The 19,870-nt window shown below is 32.4% G+C and overlaps 1 protein-coding gene across 2 annotated transcripts; it reads left to right on the top strand.

Annotated features, from left to right (window-relative positions):
* The first annotated feature begins 11 nt into the window (after positions 1 to 11).
* LOC148608637 (splicing factor, suppressor of white-apricot homolog) lies at positions 12 to 18,283 on the top strand. Of its 2 annotated transcripts, XM_088543773.1 has the most exons (16): positions 12 to 212; positions 2,538 to 2,698; positions 4,909 to 5,022; positions 6,114 to 6,175; positions 6,676 to 6,910; positions 7,388 to 7,574; positions 7,940 to 8,215; positions 8,568 to 8,790; positions 9,903 to 10,050; positions 10,559 to 10,675; positions 12,493 to 12,648; positions 13,483 to 13,690; positions 14,446 to 14,601; positions 15,055 to 15,162; positions 17,085 to 17,166; positions 18,138 to 18,283. In XM_088543773.1, exons 1-16 carry the CDS (start codon positions 37 to 39, stop codon positions 18,216 to 18,218), a joined length of 2,490 nt encoding a protein of 829 aa, XP_088399899.1. In that variant the 5' UTR covers positions 12 to 36; the 3' UTR covers positions 18,219 to 18,283. The 2 variants fall into 2 exon arrangements, with proteins under 2 accessions (XP_088399899.1, XP_088399900.1); XM_088543774.1 differs by lacking the exon at positions 15,055 to 15,162.
* The last annotated feature ends 1,587 nt before the right edge of the window (positions 18,284 to 19,870 follow it).

Below are 19,870 nucleotides of genomic sequence, written 5' to 3'. Positions count from 1 at the left end.
TCAAGTAAATTTGACTTCACCGCACATTCAGAAAAGATGGCTGCCCTCTTGTGGGACATAGGCGATGAAAGTCAACAAACAAAGGAGCCAGAAGAACTTTCAGTGTTTGGATATGCCTGTAAGCTATTCAGAGATGATCATAAAGCTTTGTCGATTGATCAAGGAGAACATCTGATTCCATGGATGGGTGATACCTCAATGATGATTGACAGGTCGGTTCTCAAGAAACAGCTGCCTCCTTTGAAGGTCTCAAATTAGCTCGATTTCATCGCGACGCGTACGCGTTAATGTGGTTTTGTTTCAGGTATTTGTTGTATACACCATAGCAGATCTCAAATATTTTCTGTCCATGAAATTTGCTTGAATTTGGCTCAGTATAACGGAACTCATGACTCAAGGTCTTGAATTCTGGATGACCCATGTGGGAAACAGTACAGAGATATTTGGACTATTTTTGGAAACTCAAGCACTTCCGCTTAGCATTGTCTGTATCTGTTGTTTTGTTTGCAAAATGCTTTGATTTCAGATTACCAAGAAATGGTGATATACCCATGGAGAGTGTTTCAGTTGGTAATTATACAAAATCATGATTTTACATGAAGTAAAATCAGTTGGTTAAGTACATAGTCAATTAATATTTCATTACATAAACTACATGTATGTACATTACATCATGTTTTAAAGTGTTGTTTTAAATATAGGTCAGGGATACTAAGAAAATAAGACAAGAAGTAACAATAACACTTGAGATAATGATATCCCAGAACAACCACTGAATGGACCCTATATTTAGCAGGAATTTGATTAACAATTATGTATATATATTCATTCTTAATTTTCTTTTCCTTCTTTTTAAAATTTGATAATTTTACTATTAAGTTATTGTCTTCTAGTATTAATTTCAATTATAATTAATTCAGATGTATGAAAACATTTTCTAAGAATAATTAGTGAACATGATGAACATGAAAACATAAGGTTGTATATTTTATGACAACTGAATTCTAATAACATAACCAAAAATTTATAAAAAAGAAATCACTAAAAGTATTATTCAAGATAAGTAGATAATACATGAATATCAGTTGAATTCTTGAATGAAAAAATCTAAAATTTTCTTGCCAATTGTCAAATATATAGAAAGAAATGTTATATATATATAAAAAAGTGAAAAACTGTGTCATCAAAATTTTAATATTAAACAAAAAAAGCAAGAAACTTTGGGAAGAGAATATCCTGTATTTGGTTAATCTTTGAAGAAAAAAACATTAAAAAAAGATCAGATTTTAAAGCAGACAAAATTGTACTTGTTCTTTTCTCATTTAACACATGTAGTGTCTTTCAAATAGAATATAGATTTTTAATTCCCATGTAAAGAAAAGCACTTGCATGTAGATAAGTAACATAAAAGGTGATTTAGAAGTTGTTTAACTTCTGTAAAAAGTGTTGTCCAGATAGCTTAATTTTAGTCAAGATGACTATTTACATATGATTGATACAGAAGGTAGATAATTTCAACAAGCATGAAATGTACATGTTAATTGACCATCCATAAATGAATGAAACAAAGATAAAGACTGAAGAAAACTAAATCATATAGAAATTATGAGGTATAAGAACTTTTAAGTCACCATTGGGTTGTCACTTTGCAAGGCTACAATTTGTGTTACAAAAATATCAGTTGCCCATTATTTTATTGTTATTGTCAATTTAAAATTATCCACTAATTAACAGAAAAGGTGCAGTCTGTGAAAAAAAAACTTTCATATTGACAAGTGTTTGCTGCAATTTTTAACATTACCCCTTTATGTATATATCCATCATATTTAAGGTTTAGTTAGTCCTAAGATTCATGCAGAAATAAATAATGATTTTTTCCTGGTCATCTTTCGCTTACAATACTTACCATACGATGCTGTTTTTAAACAAATTTGTTAGTGTTATAACAAGGTACATGTATTATTTAAATTTGAAATTATTTTGGATTTAAGAAAATAAGTAGAAAAATTATTTATAAAACTGTACTAAGGGGGTTAGTCATGCCACCATGACTCAGGGGGTTAGTAAGTTTTCTTGACTTGTTATTCAACTAACCTTACCCCTTAGCCATGCTGGTATGACAACCCCCTTAGTAAGGGTTAGTTTTACAAATTTTTTTGGCTAAAATTATTTTAATGACTGAGAAAAAAAATGATTTATTGGTGAAATGGAATGATGGATAAAATCCTTACTATTTATTTCTTCTTGTGCATAAGTGGCTTTGTTTTGTAAAACATAGCAGCATACATCTCTAAAAATGTATCGTGATACATGTAGTCAAGCAGATCCAATATCTTGATATGAATTGTTTGAGAAAAAAGTTTATGGTTACAGCCCTACAATATGATGAATCATCCTCTGCATGATTTTTATGATAAGCTATACTTAAGGTTATTGAACACACATTGTAGTCTTGTAAGTTCTGGTGTATGTTTATCTAGTATGTATATAATTTATTGATCATATTGTGATTGTGTGTATAAATTCTGTACCTTCAGGTATGATGGCAGAGGTCACCTGTTTGACCTATCGACTTATGATGCCAGTCGAGTTAAGGCCACCAAACTGTCCGATGATGAACAACAGTTAGAAACACTTTGTGATGAGGAGCGTTACCTTGAGCTCAAACATGACATGGCAGAGAAAAAGATGTACGAAGGTAATGGCAAACAATAGACAGGAAAGTTGTTCTAACAACCTCATCAACAAGTTTCCAAAGTTTATATAAGAAGGAGCAGTTGCTCCATGCTATCAACTTTCAATGTTCAGTAAGGCCAACTTTTTTTTTAAAAATTGGGTCGAGGGGAGCAATTAAAAATAAAAATAAAAGTCAAAATCTTGGCAAGCCGATGGAAAAAATAAAAATAAAAGTAATTGTTTTTCATTTTTATTGTTTTTTTGATATATTCTTAATGTGCGAAAAGTAAAAGCTTTTGATACCCAATTTTAATATACATTTCACTTCTTTAATTATTAATACTGTTTTTACAATGAAACAGAGAATACACAAAAATTTAAACTTTTGAAAAGATGTATAAAATATTTTTGATGGGTAGATACATCTGTACTCCTTTTTAAGTTTTTGGCTACATTTCCGAAATGTTTTGGATGTGTATTTCAAGTCATTTGTAAACATTTCGACCCTTCTGATAATATATTTTTGCCTAGTTAAATACATCAGAACCACACCTGATTTGATCTTATTGTGACTAATCAGTTATCGTTGTTAGTTGGAGAATCACATTTGTATTATGTCCTAGGTATGACTGGATGTCAGCATCTTATTGATATAATGTGTTTTGATAATGGTTTTATTCGTAGGAGAAATGGTCTTGATAAAAAGCTGCAGCTGAGATGTGCAGTGTTGTCCATCAATCTTTGGTTTATGTAATTTGATAGTTAATTTAAAAAGGTCTGTGATGTTTACAATAATGACATGTACATTTATTATAATGACCAGTAATCATCAGCTATCCAAGCCAGATAAAATGGTAATTATAGGCAGGATGTTTACCCAGTACAGTATGTAAATGTGATTCCTCTGATTTATCCATAGAAGATAATCTTATCTCTTGGTTGTTAGATAGGAGTGTTTTCTAGATAAGATGATTATTTTGAATTTGTAATTGGGATTGAAATAGTTGGCTACATCAGTATCAATTGCAGAGGTGGGATGTTGAACAACTCTTGCTTTGAAAAATAATTTTTGCGCAGAACATTTTTACTGTGTTACAAGATACGTTGAGATTTAGACACAACTTTTAAGCTAATATTGCCCGCTGGTGTGTTGGGCAGTGTACGAGAATGTTGTTTGGTTAATAAGCATTTATTTCATAATTGTGGAGTTAAATATATTAATCCTTGTGAAGCTGTTTGCATAATAAAAATATTCATCGGACCATGGCAGGACACCTTTGTTATGACAACCACAGCTTTCTCATTGACAATCTCATCAATTATTTCATTGACGGATAGAGAAAGATTCACCTTTCTGTATTCCCCAATAAAAACGAGTTTGAAATAATCGTAGGCCGACCCTCAAATGCATTGTTGTTGTGGTCGGCCATTGACCTTCAGTGTTTTTCATTAACTAATGATAAATGCAGAGAGCTTCTGATAGCTTACTAAAATAAAATGATCGCTTATTGGTTGTTTCTTTTTTACTTGTTCAATGAAAACTTGCGATCTATATTCTTTTATTTTTAGCATGGGATTTTCTTGTAAATATTCCAAGAGTCAGCAGAATTTACAAAAATAAAACAACATTCACATACTGTTATTTTTATTTTATTTTTGGCTGAAATAGGGTTGGCAGTCCCGTAAAACAGATTATAAAAAAAATGTTGGCCTAGCATCTACACGTCATGTTGTTGCCAAGGTTAAAACAGTTGCCATTCTGAAAATAGCAATATACAAATATAGGATTCAATTTACAGTCCCACCCATATTCCCTTTAGTTACCCATTTTGGTAAATGTCTTATGTATACAGAAATTGTTTATTTGGATCTTATTTTCTAAGTGTTTAAAAAGCTATCATGCCACCATTAATTACTTCAATTTACATGTACAAGATTTCATCAATCACTTGTGATCCACTACCAATACACACATTTTTACTCATTATAGTCATGTACACATGAAATAAGCCAATTATTCAGTCTGACACACATTTTCTAATTCTTGAAGTTTTTTTTACCTGATAATGTCTTACAGACCAGCAATTTTAGGTGGACCGTGCGCACAACTAAAAAATCGTAATTAACATGATTAAACAACCAGGAAAAGACCAGAACTGACTCCACAAAATTTTTATGATAAAGGGAGATAACTCATATTATGCAATAATTATAAATCCATTGTTATTACAGAGGAAGAATGGAAGAGATATTACCAGTCGTTATCTGAAGGTTTTAATGCTGTAGGATTCAGTTATGATCACCAACATCAACAAGACTACATGCAGACAGCCAATGCTGCAGCAGGTAGGGTCACATGGTATTATAACTTTATATTTTGATTACTTTTAATCATAATACACACAAATAATGCACTTACAATGCATATGTCTAGGTTCAGTGTGTTTTTGGTACTACATAGTTGGGTGGCCATTTGACCTGGAAGTGGTTAGTGAGACCTAAGCCATGTTGGAGTTATTGCCCTTTTTCAAAGTTTTTTGCTATTTATAATGTTATTTCTTTCAAAAATCTTCTCCCTGACACTATTTTACCAATTGAAACAAAACTCTGTATAAGTGTTCCTTGGGGTATCCTGCTTAGAATAGAAGTAGGGTTTTTTGATCTGTCGAAAAACATGGCCACTGTTACTAAAAGTAGAACATAGGGGTCAGACGGTAGTTTTTCATATATATCTCCAAAACAGTTAGGTTTAGCCAAATTCTTTCAATAGCTGAAATGATCCTTATTTTTAGGACTACAAAAGTCGTCAGGCATAAATTTGTCAGATGCCTTCTTATAAGAGTTATTGCCCTTGACAGGGGAAAATGACAGGTTTTTTTTTTTTTTTTTTTTTTTACAGTTTTCATCCAATGTCTTGAAAACTATAATAGATTTAGACTTTCATTTACAGAAGTGATCCTTATGATAGATAAGTCCTATCAAAGTTTTCTTGAGTCAGAATTGTTGGACAATTTCTTGTTTAATTTATTGACCTTGAAAGGCAAAATTCAACCAGGTGAGCAATTCCGGCTCCTGGGAGCCACTTGTTGGCCTATCTTTCAGTTTTAAAATTGGAGTACTTGATTTAAAGATGTGATGTATTGTAAGTAGAGCCAAATCCTTGTGTTACATTAACACTTTTTCTTGTTTTTTTAAATTTACAGTATTTATTATAAAAGAAATAATGTATATCAAGTATTGAAGCTAGACAAAAATCATATGCTTAATGATATTGATTGTTTTTATAGATAATGCTATCCTTTAAATAATAATCAAAATAGGACAATATTGATGTTAAACGATAAAGAAAGCAAAACAGTGTAAAAAGTAAAATAAACTGGAAAATTAAGTGAAATAGTTATTTAATTACAAGTACATATTTATATGCATTTTTTTAGCCCTTGAAGAAACAGTGTTTGAAGTTCCTGAAGAACTACAGGTTCCAGCAGATATAGCTGTTGTAAGTAAATATAACAATACCATAGTCTTGAAAACAGGTGGTTATAAATATCTTGGCACTAGTCTTTGTTGATATGTAATGTCACAGTATTTTAATTTTAAATGCCTAACTGAAGCCCTACCCACTGGTTCAATATAGTTTTAGGCCAGCCATATAGCATTTTACAGACTTGTGTAACGTCAATAACTTGTTTGGGATTTAAATTCTTGAAAGTATATAATGTCATAAAAAAGGAGTAAGCATTGCATAGGTTTCTGTGACATATCTAATCATCTCTGGATGATGTATTTTTGTGTTATGATTCTTCACTCCCACTAATTTGCACATGCATATTGCCATAGAGCTCATAGTACTCTCTGATTACATGATTAACATCAACAAAAAGGGGCTTCACGCTATACCTTCAAGTCATTTAAAAAAAAAAAAAATAACATTTAAATATTTAATGTATAGAATCTTTTTCCATATCCATATTTTTATCTTTTTACTTTCTCGTTCAGCCTGACACAGAGAAACAACATGCCATTATAGAAAAGACAGCCAAGTTTATTGCTGCACATGGAATGCAGATGGAGATAATTATAAAGACAAAACAATCCAAGAATCCACAGTTCGAGTTCTTACATTTTGAAGATCCATTGAATCATTATTACAAACATATGGTCAGCATGATCAAGTCAGGGAAATATAAACCTAAAGAAGCCAAAGAGGAGGATGACCAAGATGATGGTAAAGGTATGGTTTCCATGTCAAATTGCATGAAATCACCAATAATAAAATTCCATACAAATGATTATAAACTGTAACTCGTTGTACGTTCCCAATCAATTTTATAATTAATCTCATTGTGCAAGATGTCTTAACTAAAATTGTACATAACTGAACATACAAATGCTAATGCAGCTGTATTTGGGAACATCTTTTTAGCCAATATCTTGGCATCTTATAGAAACTTATTTTTTTAAAATTACTATAATTAGTATACTATGGAATTGTACATTACTAAACACACAAAGGCTAATGGTGCTGTATTTTGGATTATCTTGTTTATAGCCAATATTTTGACAACTATCATATAAAAACTTGGTTTATAAAAATTACTACAAATATGAAAAAAACAAAGAAATCATTCCATCTTTGTAAAATTTTAGCCTGACTTGATTACAATTCCCTAAACATAACATTTCATAGCGAATGGTTTTATTTTATTAGATGATGAAGGTCATAGTCACCATGGATACCTTCACCCAAGTTTGGTTAAACCAGCAACTGTGACATTAAACCCAACCTTGAATATAGCTCCAGCAGTAAAGATGCCAGCAGTTGCCATACATGACACACCATATGGAAAACTGATCAGCAAATTTAAGAAAACTGTACCAGAATCAGAAAGAAACAGGTTAGTATCTTCTGAAATATTTGTGCCAGGAGTTGAACTACCCTGTAACAAATTGGGAAAAATGATTTAAACTGTTCAGAGATTTGATTTTTCCATCAATTCACAGACTTCCATTTTCACAAATCTGGACTTCTCTGTTACTATTCTTTGTATTACTATATATTTATTTATAATTTCTCTACATTTGTTTCCTGTTGTTCCTAGTGTCTCATTCATCAGAGAACTTGATGACACACACAGAAATATGTAGTCATTTTGTTAGGGTACAACTGTCCATAGCTTTAGGGATATTGGAATTTTTTTCATCCTTTGGTTATACACTTCAGGAACATTATGTTGATAACAATAATAATCATATATTTCAGTAACTCACCTCAGCCTCAACATGACTCAGGAAGATACTCACCACATTCCCAAAGTAACACGCCACCTCCACCAGACACTAGCTCCTCCATAGTACAGTCTATGGACTATCATCATGGGGCACCTGGTGTGCCTCCCCCTCCTGGGCTGGAACCAGTGACCCTCCCTGTATCTAACCAGCCACCCCCTCCAGGTACGGAGCCAGTGGGACCATTGTTACCTCCTCATTTACAACAACAGGTATTACAACAGGAAGAGGTTGAGGAGAAACCACAGAGGTAAGATTAGTATATTGTGTAAGGATTCTAAAGAGTAGATTTTGAACGAAAAATATAGTGGAAAATAAATAATTTAAAGACACTGAAGAAAGTTTTGCTAGAACATTATTCTGTATACATTGAACTAAAAGCCATTCAGGCTCTTGACCTTATTTTTTTCTTTTATACTTTCACTTGGTTTTGCAAGTTTCTGCTTGGTTTGTTGATTTGTGAAAAAAAGGTCTGGATAAACTCCCAAGATCCTTTTTACGACATAAAACAAATAATGGAAGGCAATATTCTGTTGCATGAACTGTGAAAAACTTTACATAGTTAACATTCTTTTACTTATTTATCTTGCTAATTTTCCCAGTGTTCAGCCTTCACAGTTGATAGGACCCTCCTTAGAACCAAGGATTATACCACCACCACCAGATATACAACCAATTATAGATCGTATGGCCATGTATGTCGCCAAAAATGGTGTCGAGTTTGAGATTGTCGTCAGAAGTAAAAATGATCCAAGATTTGAATTTCTACAGCCTTGGCATTCATACTTCAGATACTACAACTCTAAAAAGAAGATATTTATAGAGGTTTATATAAACATTTTTCATGAAGAACTAGTTAAACAACCTTATACATTTGTTTTAGTTTGTGTTTTCAATCAAATTTAACTTTTTGTATGTATAGGACTTGAATTATTTTATTATACCCCCACTCAGCAAGTGGGTTGTATATTGGAATCACCTTGTCCATCTGTCATTTCTTCCCAATTTCATCACAATTATCTCAACTCCCAATGGTGTGATAGAGAAAATTTTAGTCACAAAAATCTTGGCTCCTAGTGGATAGATTGATTTAAAATTTGACTGTATATAGATGGGGCATACATTGTAAGTGATTTTGGATTGCTGTACCATATCAAGTCCCTGTTTTCTAGGACTTTAAAATTTTACTATATGAGATGATAGAGAAGAAGGATAGATTTTAAATTTGGTGTATTGCTTTATATAGATTGGGCATAGGTTGTAAACAATTTTGGTTGCTGTACAATATAAATTTCCTGCATTAATGGGGGTTTACCTAGAACAACAGAACATGCAAGTTTATGTTGTTAATTAATAACAAATCATTTTTGATATGTAAAACACATCTACATTTTACAGAAACAGAATCTTACACTGCATCCAGTGTGATACACCATTTCTTTCCTTGAGAGTTCAACTTTCAAATTTAAAGCACCAGGCTTACAGTGCATATTTAAATAAAATTTATTGTAGTTCAACACAAACGGCAGTATAAGATATTGCAGCCCTTTACACAAAAAAATTGTAAGAGTTAAAATTAGTCGTAATTTATTACTTCAAAATGGTTTGATCTATTATGACATCATAACTTACGACTAATTTTACTTTACAATTTTTTACAGAAAGGCTTGCTGTTTCTCTAATGAATTTTTATTTTTGTATGGACCATATCTGGGCAATGCCCATAAAAGTTGTACATTTTGTGTTTAATCCCACAAAACAAAACAACTTGTTTTGTTAATTTTGCATTTGGATTTAAACCAAACATCTGCCAAGATAAACAAAATGTCTACAGATGTGAATACTTTTTCTTGCATTGGTTTGATATATGATTGCAATGCCAAAAGTTGAGAGAAAAAAAGATGCATTATAACTTAAGATATACCAACTTTATTCAGGAAGTTTTGAAAGAAAGAGAAAAACAAGAACAAGATAAACCAGCCAAGCTAAGTTTCTCAATAAAGAACAAAACTAAAGATCAAGATGGTGTAGTTACTGGGGAAAAGAAAAAGAAGTTATTTGACCATGATAGTAGTGGGGAGGAAGGTATGTATTGTACAGTCATAATGATGTCAAATACCTGGTTACTAAAACTTAGAAATCATTGTGTTGGTTTTAATACCATGTAAACTTAGAAAATATTGTGATGTTTCTAAGACCATGAAAACTAGGAAATTATTTATTGTTTATATTCCCATGAAAAAAATATTTCTGAATTTTTTGTGCCCCTTCTCTTAATTTTTCCGATTGGATTTAAACACCATGGATGCATTATTTATAGTTAAACCTCGACATACCCTTATGTCTTAATATGCTCTCACTATCACAGTTTACAAAGTTTTTTCTCAGGATTAGTACAAAACAGATTTTGCAGGAAATTATATGTTTTCTGGTTGTTTTCTTACGGAATTTTCCTTAAAATGAAAAGTATGTCAATACAGTTTGAAAATGCATTATTCCTCTAACAGCCAGTAGTCATTTGAAAACCATTTTGGCTCATCATGATATGATTTGGGAAAACCTGTATAAAATGATGTTATTTGTCCATGGTTAGATTCAGACAGAATTAGAGACAGATTGATGAAGTCAGGGACATCAACACCTGTAGATGGAGAACTCAGTAGGGTGTCCTCTGATGATAAACTCCCTGAAATATCAGAGAAGAAACTTGGTATGTGAAACAAGATCTTGTAGGAAAGTATAAATTTATGTGTAACGAGTAATATTTAGGTCACTGTAAGTCACATGATAATTCTCTTGTATTGATAGATGGTTTTAGTTAAGACAAAATCTTTTCTTTTAAGTTAATCAGATTGACTTGCAGTAAATATAGCAATACTATGTCCATTTCCATGGTAATATGATGCCATCTTAGTTGTTATTATTTATTTACTATTAGCTCGTGCAAAACTGCTTATTGAATGGTGAATACCAGGTGGGGGGTAGGAGGTTGGCCGGGGAAAATATTTTTTCAACATTTTTCTCAGCAAATGTAAATCACAGCCACTAGATATTTGGTATGTAACTTTAAGTATGGGGTTTCATATCAGTCAGCACTCCACAGTTTAGTTTAGTTTCGCACTTTTGGCTAGGGATGAAAAAGGACATAAATGGAAACCGGTGGTTGCTGTAGTGATTGAAAATGAAGAATCTATTGTTGATAAAACATTTTCGAAAACCCCATCCTCATATAGGCATCGCCGGGTAGATTTTGACCTATTTCACTTTGTAATCCACTTATCAAATTTAGCATGGTAAAAAATTGACTTACTTTCACTTTCACAATGAAGTCAAATTGTCATTGAAAAAAAGCCCCTTCAACATTGAAAATATATAAAACATTGCAAAATACCTTTAAAAGTCCCCTTTTTTCGGAAAATGTTTTATCAACAATAGATTCTTCATTTTCAATCACTATAGCAACCACCGGTTTCTATTTATGTCATTTTTTATCCCTAGCCAAAAGTGCGAAACTAAACTAAAATGTGGAGTGCTGGCTTAAGCAGAATGCAATATTAAATATTGTAATTTTCTAGTAATTTTTTGAAAGCTTACTTTATTATGAATAAAATGATACCAAATTTATCATAATTGGACAATTGATAACAATTTTAGAGGCATTCTCATACTAAGCTATCTCCTCTTCATTAGTGGAGAATTTTCCTTATACCTAAGTGTAGATATGAATTTCACTTGTTTTGCTATAATCATCTTTTAAATGAAAATTGCCACTTAAAACATACAAAATGATAACCCATATGTACTTATAAACCCTAAATTTAGGGTTTTGTAAGCTTTTAACACAGGTTTTATGCCAAAATAGGGCATTTGAAGCTCATTGCATGAAAAATCTCAGAAATCTGAATGAACTGATATCCAAATGCTGAAAAGCCCACTCTAGGTCGAAGGTTATTAAACCATTGCTTATTGTGCACTTAAAAGTTGCCCGGTGAACTATTTTACATGTAACCTGCACAAATATTTAGCTTATAAAAATATATTCCATTCTTTGTGATGGCAAGAGCCATATTCACACATGAATCTGTTCAATGATTGTTTTGTTAACTTTGCAAAAAATCAGCATAATTGGTTGCTATGGACTTCTTAGCTGACAACAACATAGGTCCACACCATAAGTTACATTTTTTCAACCCTTGTATCAAAGCATAGCATAAAAACACTAGTTTCTAAGATGAAAAGCAATTTTTTAAATATGTAGGGGTATTGGCAGCTCCCTTTACATGCTTTAATGGGAAGCATTTTCAGGTCTGTTGCATTTCTACTTCCTGTTTACCAAATTGGTGTATTTTATGGCAACTCAGCCATTTCTATCTTTGACCCATTTTGTTAAATGGAAAATACTGGATGGACTCATGATATAAAAAATCTTGTTTTCACAGTGACACTTTTTAAGAAACCTGTTCTTTCTTTATGCTGACAGAATCAGTTTTAACATCAATGGTATTGACAAATTTCTGATATTTTCAGCTGAAGAAAAACTGAAAGACAAGTTAGCTCAGGCTGCCAGAGATAAGTTATCTAAAGCCAGCAGAGAGAAACAGATACAAGCAGAGAGGAAGAGAAAGGCAGCCATGTTTATAAATATGCTCAAATCTGCCAAAGGTTCTAATGATGATGGCAAAGGTATGATTATTTTTCTCCTTAGGGTTATTCAAGATAAAAATGTCTCTGGAGGTATGGAGGTGGGGTAGAACTCGGTTGATTTATTAATGTGTTGGTAGGAGATAAATTGAATTTTTCTCATGAAGACAAATGTATTGCATGTTAATTTTAACATGTTGGTGGAACCACTGAATATCATGCTCATTCTGCCCCCTGGACACACATTTTTATTGAATAACCCTTAGAAATTTCTCACTGAAACATTTTAGGAATATTTAAATTTGTCATAACACGTACAGTGATGATGTTTAAAAGTTGGATGTTGAAAAAGAGTTGATCTACTTTTGATTAAATGACTGTTAAATGATGAACTTCGTTAGGTAGTCAACTGGGTGATTGAAATGAAAATTTAAATACCTATGGAATGGTAGACAATTTAAATTTTCTCATCAATTGTCAAGTTAAGAGTTTTAAGAGGTAGTGATAAATTTTTAAATGATGAAAAACCAACTCTATCCCTGATTGTCATCATTGTATGCACTGTAATATTGTGAAAGTACTATTGTTTGTGGGTTACCAATTTTCAAGGGTGAGCCTGATCACAAAATTTGATTCCCAACGTAAAGGACATTGATTACTGAAAATCACAAAACCACTAATTTAAGATTCCATGAACTTGTGTATCTTCCCTAATCCATGAAAAATGGTATCCACGAATTAAAGTACTTTCACAGTAGTTTCTCCCATTCACACATTTTTACTTGTAAGCCTTATTGATATTGTATTAATCTAATGCCATCTGGAGAACCATTCTACATAGAGTTCATTTAATTTTCATCCAGTTTTGTTTTTCAGATAATTCTACACCAAGTGGAAGTCGTTCACATACCCCAGTATCATTTGATGAAGAACCTGAAGCTAAAAAGGTTAAAAAGTCAAGGTCAAAATACTCCAGGTCAAGGTCAAAGTCACCAAGAAGAACAAAGTCTAAGAGGTCTCGTTCTAGATCAAGGTCTCCTAGAAAACGTAGATCTCCCTCACCACCAAGTGCTTACAACAAGAGGTAATGAACTAATTCTAAAATTTGCTTGCCTCCTACTGCTGTATATTCAGAAATTATTGCTAAGTTTTTATTGTGGAAAATGTGATTAACTGAAGTCACATTATGGATTATTTTTACATTTCAAATGTGATAGTTCCTTCAAAATTATAAATTAAAAAAATGGACATTACATTTTTTGTTAAAACAACAAATCACAAATATTACTGAACAGAAGAATTTCTGAATTGACAGTACAAAACTTGATTTTTAAAGGGAAATATACCAATTGTGCTTAATTCATCTTATGAGTTACTTTAAATTTCAACTACTTGCATCTTTACTCCACTGTGTATGTGGCATACAGGAAGTGTTCTAGGAGTTTTGTATAAATTACGTTTCCACAGAAAAGCTCTAATTGAACCTAACTTCCCTTGAATCTGTTTTCAAAACTTAACAAATCCTTTCAGAGAACTATATTTTCTACTTGCCAATTATGAAGTGGGACATAATTAATGTTTTTTCCTCACCAAAATACCATTTGCCCTAGGTGGTAAGAAATAGTCAAATAATTGGTCAAGCAAAGTAGATTCCTGGTATGTTTGGGTAACACAATTTTAACTGAATTTAGCTTCTCTTAATGAACATTTTTCTACATTGATTTTGTTAAATAATTATTGCTTGTTTGGATAGAAATATGAATTAATGTGATCAATGGTGCTTAATTTGCTTAAGAGAGTTACAAATCTGTGTTATTCATGTATTTATTTTTTTTGCAGGTCAGAATCTCGATCTCCCAGTAGATTTAAATCTTCTAGAATGTCAAGGTCACCAACATATAAAAGCTCAAGGTCACCATCATTAAGAAGGTCAGATTCACCTGTAAAACCTTCCAAAAAGTCCAAAAAGAAGAAAAGATCAAGGACTAAATCAAGGTTAGTTAACTGTTTAAATATTTGTAACAATAGAAACTTTAAACATTGGTATAAAACATTAAAGTTATAATGTTACTTAGAGATGTAACCAACTCATTTAATTGTTTGTTCTCTATGCATGAAGATGATAACAAATAAAAAAAGGCTTACCAAAGCAACATATTATTGTTTGCGGTTGCTATTTTTGCAGATTCTGTTAAGTGAACATATTTGCAGGTATTAGTTTTCATGGTATCTAAAAATGATAAATGTTGTATAGTTAAAAAAAAATCACCAGGTACTTTTTTCCTTGGTTTTCTGTCCACCACAAAAATATTGAAAATTAAAACGGTAAAAATAAGTATATTTAAAGTGTCAAAATTTCTCTTTACAATAGCATGACCAGGACATCCATGATTATTTAATCATTCTATTCTGCTCATGCTTTTCCAATACATTGATTATGATTAACAGATCTCCATCTAGAAAATCTAAACCAGTTAAAGTCTATGATGAGAGCTCAGAAGAATTAGATAGTATAAGAGAGAGACTATCAGCTAGTCCATTAACTACCTCAAATGTGTAGGTATATTAGACAGTATACGAGAGAGAGGCAACCATCTAGTCCATTAACTACCTCAAATGTGTAGGTATATTAGACAGTAAACGAGAGAGAGACTATCAGCTAGTCCATTAACTACCTCTAATGTGTAGGTATATTAAACAGTATATGAGAGAGAGACTATCAGCTAGTCCATTAACTACCTCTAATGTGTAGGTATATTAGACAGTATACGAGAGAGAGACTATCAGCTAGTCCATTAACTACCTCTAATGTGTAGGTATATTAGACAGTATACGAGAGAGAGACTATCAGCTAGTCCATTAACTACCTCTAATGTGTAGGTATATTAGACAGTATACGAGAGAGAGACTATCAGCTAGTCCATTAACTACCTCAAATGTGTAGGTATATTAGACAGTATACGACAGAGACTATCAGCTAGTCCATTAACTACCTCTAATGTGTAGGTATATTAGACAGTATACGAGAGAGAGACTATCAGCCAGTCCATTAACTACCTCTAATGTGTAGGTATATTAGACAGTATACGAGAGAGAGACTATCAGCTAGTCCATTAACTACCTCTAATGTGTAGGTATATTAGACAGTATACGAGAGAGAGACTATCAGCTAGTCCATTAACTGTCTCTAATGTGTAGGTATATTAGACAGTATACGAGAGAGAGACCATCAGCTAGTCCATTAACTACCTCTAATGTGTAGGTATATTAGACAGTATACGAGAGAGAGACCATCAGCTAGTCCATTAACTACCTCAAATGTGTAGGTATATTAGACAGTATACGAGAGAGAGGCTATCAGCTAGTCCATTAACTACCTCTAATGTGTAGGTATATTAGACAGTATACGAGAGAGAGGCTATCAGCTAGTCCATTAACTACCTCTAATGTGTAGGTATATTAGACAGTATACGACAGAGAGACTACCATCTAGTCCATTAACTACCTCTAATGTGTAGGTATATTAGACAGTATACGACAGAGAGACTATCAGCTAGTCCATTAACTGTCTCTAATGTGTAGGTATATTAGACAGTATACGAGAGAGAGACTATCAGCTAGTCCATTAACTGTCTCTAATGTGTAGGTATATTAGACAGTATACGAGAGAGAGACTATCAGCTAGTCCATTAACTACCTCAAATGTGTAGGTATATTAGACAGTATACGAGAGAGAGACTACCATCTAGTCCATTAACTACCTCTAATGTGTAGGTATATTAGACAGTATACGACAGAGAGACTATCAGCTAGTCCATTAACTGTCTCTAATGTGTAGGTATATTAGACAGTATACGAGAGAGAGACTATCAGCTAGTCCATTAACTACCTCAAATGTGTAGGTATATTAGACAGTATACGAGAGAGAGACTACCATCTAGTCCATTAACTACCTCTAATGTGTAGGTATATTAGACAGTATACGACAGAGAGACTATCAGCTAGTCCATTAACTGTCTCTAATGTGTAGGTATATTAGACAGTATACGAGAGAGAGACTATCAGCTAGTCCATTAACTACCTCTAATGTGTAGGTATATTAGACAGTATACGACAGAGACTATCAGCTAGTCCATTAACTACCTCTAATGTGTAGGTATATTAATGTGTTAAAGCTTACTATTAACTACAGGAGGTACATGGGACCACTTGTATTCATAAGTATTTATCTGTTTTAAAAAAACTGTAATAAATATCCGTATGTAGTGCATTTTTTTGTTAAATAACTTGTGTAGAAAGACGAGTTATGTGACTATGATTTTGCTCTCCCATGGTAGGTCTGACTATAAATTAACAATATTCTTATGTTCTGCAGCTAATTTACAAACATGTGGCTTCCTATGAACATGTTTTTGATGAGTAAGAACAAATATTATTGTTTAAATCTAGTGCATGTCAGTGGTTTGACTATTTTGTAGGTCCTCAAGAATCTCACAGCCAGTGGCGGATGATGACAGTAACAGTGCAATTTCCACAGATAGTTCTAAAAATGTCTCCAATGTAAGTAGATAATATCTATGTTTGTAGATATGTTACAACTCTTCAGATTGGCTATTTCTCTTTTTGAAAGCCTGGATATTTTGTATAACATTGTTTAGGCCCTTAACCCGAATGTATGACATTTCTTTTTAAGTGTAAGTACATGTCCTCTTAAAAGCTTGAGTGGGACTTGATATCTCAAAAAACATTGAGGGACACTGTTCTTCATGGATGGATGTCCAATATGGTGTATCTGAGCATGCTCACTGAGATTCTGAGATTCTTTTATTTGAACTGGTTTAGTTCCAATGATTTTTTGATAGCTAAAACTTGTCAATAAACCCTTAACAGTGGATTTCTTTCATTTGGCAATTTACTGAACAAAGAACTCACTAATGGTCTCACTTTGACATATTAATTGTTTTTCCCATTCTAAGCCGGTAATTATCAATGCACATGACTTCTTAACCACCAGTGATGATGAAATTTCTGTTGTTTTCCCGCCATTTTACATTTCTGAGTTTTCTACAGGTTTCATGAGAAAAACCAATTCTCCTTCAGCCTATTAAATTATTTCTCCATTCTTTATTGTAAAACCCATATTTATACAACCTGAAAAAAATGCAGTCATATTATGATCCTGCTGTTGTCTTTGAGGTAGTAAATTTGTTTCTTTCTGTTTAATAATTTTAATTGAACCAAATGATATTATTATGTATTGTTTCTTGCTACTAGATGAAGCTTGCTTTTTTAAATGGGATCATTGGTCCTTACTGTTCTGCAAAAAGGGTAGTAAGATAGGTGTTTTGTAAAATTGATGTAGAAGGTTTATTTTGTCATTCAATTTAGTTAGACCATTGTTTTTGTAATTTTTTCCCTCAACATTTCTGTTTTAAGAGTATATAACAGATTTTATTGTTTTTTTTAACAAAGTAGCTACACTTGTCTTCATTTGTAAAAGTTAACAAATTTAACTGGTGTTTCTTTTTCAGTACATGTTAAGCAGGGTACGAGCTTTGATCAAGGCAAGCAGGGAAGCAGTCAAGAAAGAAGACATGTTTGATGATACTTAATGATATGTTGATGTTAAATTTTTATATTGTACTATGTTGATGATTAAAATACACATTTAAAACAACTGGGTATAATATTTCTTTGATCTTCTAAAATTATACTGCATTGAACAACTGATGTGTGGTTTCTGATTAATTCTATTGTTGTCCTCCAAAGTTATATATACTGAATATTACAATGTCAATGTTACATGTCAAAATCTGTATCACATACTGTATCACCCTGAGACTCCTATATCATCCCAAGGGTCACCAGCTCGTAGGGTGATATAGGTCGAGGGTTGATACAGCATGTTCATTATGTTATATATTTTAACCATACTCCATGTGAAGGGGTGCATATAAGGTATGTGATATAGGTCTAGGGGTTCCATATAGGATATAAATATATAAATGATCTATAACAATAAGGATTTTATGTTTAAATGAAAATTTGACATTTTTTGTTGGTGGTGGCATTTGTGTCATTGTTCACATTTCTGTAAGACATTCTTTTCTTTTTAAATTTCTTATTCAGCATTCACATTTATCATAAATGTGACTCAGTTTAACAGCCATTTACCAAAATAACCCAGTCAGCTGAAAAATAATTTTACACCAAACAGTCATTGATATTTAATATTGATATGATGGAAAATCATTATCAGAACACCACTAGCTGTAAATTCATGTTTTTACATGTATTAAAGCAATGAAATGGGTCAACTTAATTGTCAACTATGTCCTTTGATTATGAAGATGCTCCTTTGTGGGGGAATTGATTTCAAAGGCATTACTTTTAAAACCCTTCATAGACTTTTTTCAAACTTGCACAGTTGGAAGCTTATGTGGAAAGGAAAATACTGATTTGAGGGTCAGTAGGCCAAAGGTCAAGGTCACATGTACTTAATGCTGGAGTAGGAAACTCACTCAAATTCTAGCCAGTCCTGAATACAATATTTCAATATATTTACTATAAGGCTATTTAAATTTTTGCTATAATTAGCCAGTCCTGCTAAAAAATAGCCAGTCTCGGGCTGGCAGGCAGGCTACTATTGCCAACTCTTGTTAATGCAAAAGAATATTTGGGCCGACTATTAGTTGCCAAGGCATAACTTTTGAATGCCTTCATAGAATTTTATCAAACTTCCACAGTTGAAAGTTTATGAGGTAAGTGAGGAAGAATATAATTTAGCTTTCAGCCTGTCTGTCCTGACTGTTTCCAGTGCATACCTTTAATGGAAACTTCATTACTAATATTCCATGAAATATCATTTTTTCAGGGGTATCTGGGGCACTTTTGGTGATTGGTGATATTTGAATTTGAGGAACTTTTTTTTTCAGTCTCTGCTAGGTAGAATGATTTCATTTTTTGTATATTTTTATCAAGATGAGATATGTTTTCTTTGTGTGTGTTCTTTTGAACTCCATATTAAAGGGGACTGGACATTGTAAAACAAAAAAAAATGTTTCCTACTTTTTTCTCCGCTTTGTATGGATCACTGGCAATTACACATTTCAGATTTTAAGATGGAAAAGAAAACCTAGTATACAAAGCTAAGAGATGTTGAAGCTTATTATTGGAAATTTTTGAAGCATTAAATCCAAAATCATGGAATGATTAAAATTTTGGGTAAACAGGTCTGAATAGTTAAGAAATGATGGACCATAAA

This window comes from Perna viridis, chromosome 9 (assembly GCF_037379345.1).
Source record: "Perna viridis isolate PV_CMFRI_1.1 ecotype Kerala chromosome 9, ASM3737934v1, whole genome shotgun sequence".
In the NCBI taxonomy this organism is placed as follows: Eukaryota; Metazoa; Mollusca; class Bivalvia; order Mytilida; family Mytilidae; genus Perna; species Perna viridis.
The sequence above is the reverse complement of the archived record's forward strand: the minus strand, read 5'-3'. Positions and strand labels throughout refer to the sequence as shown.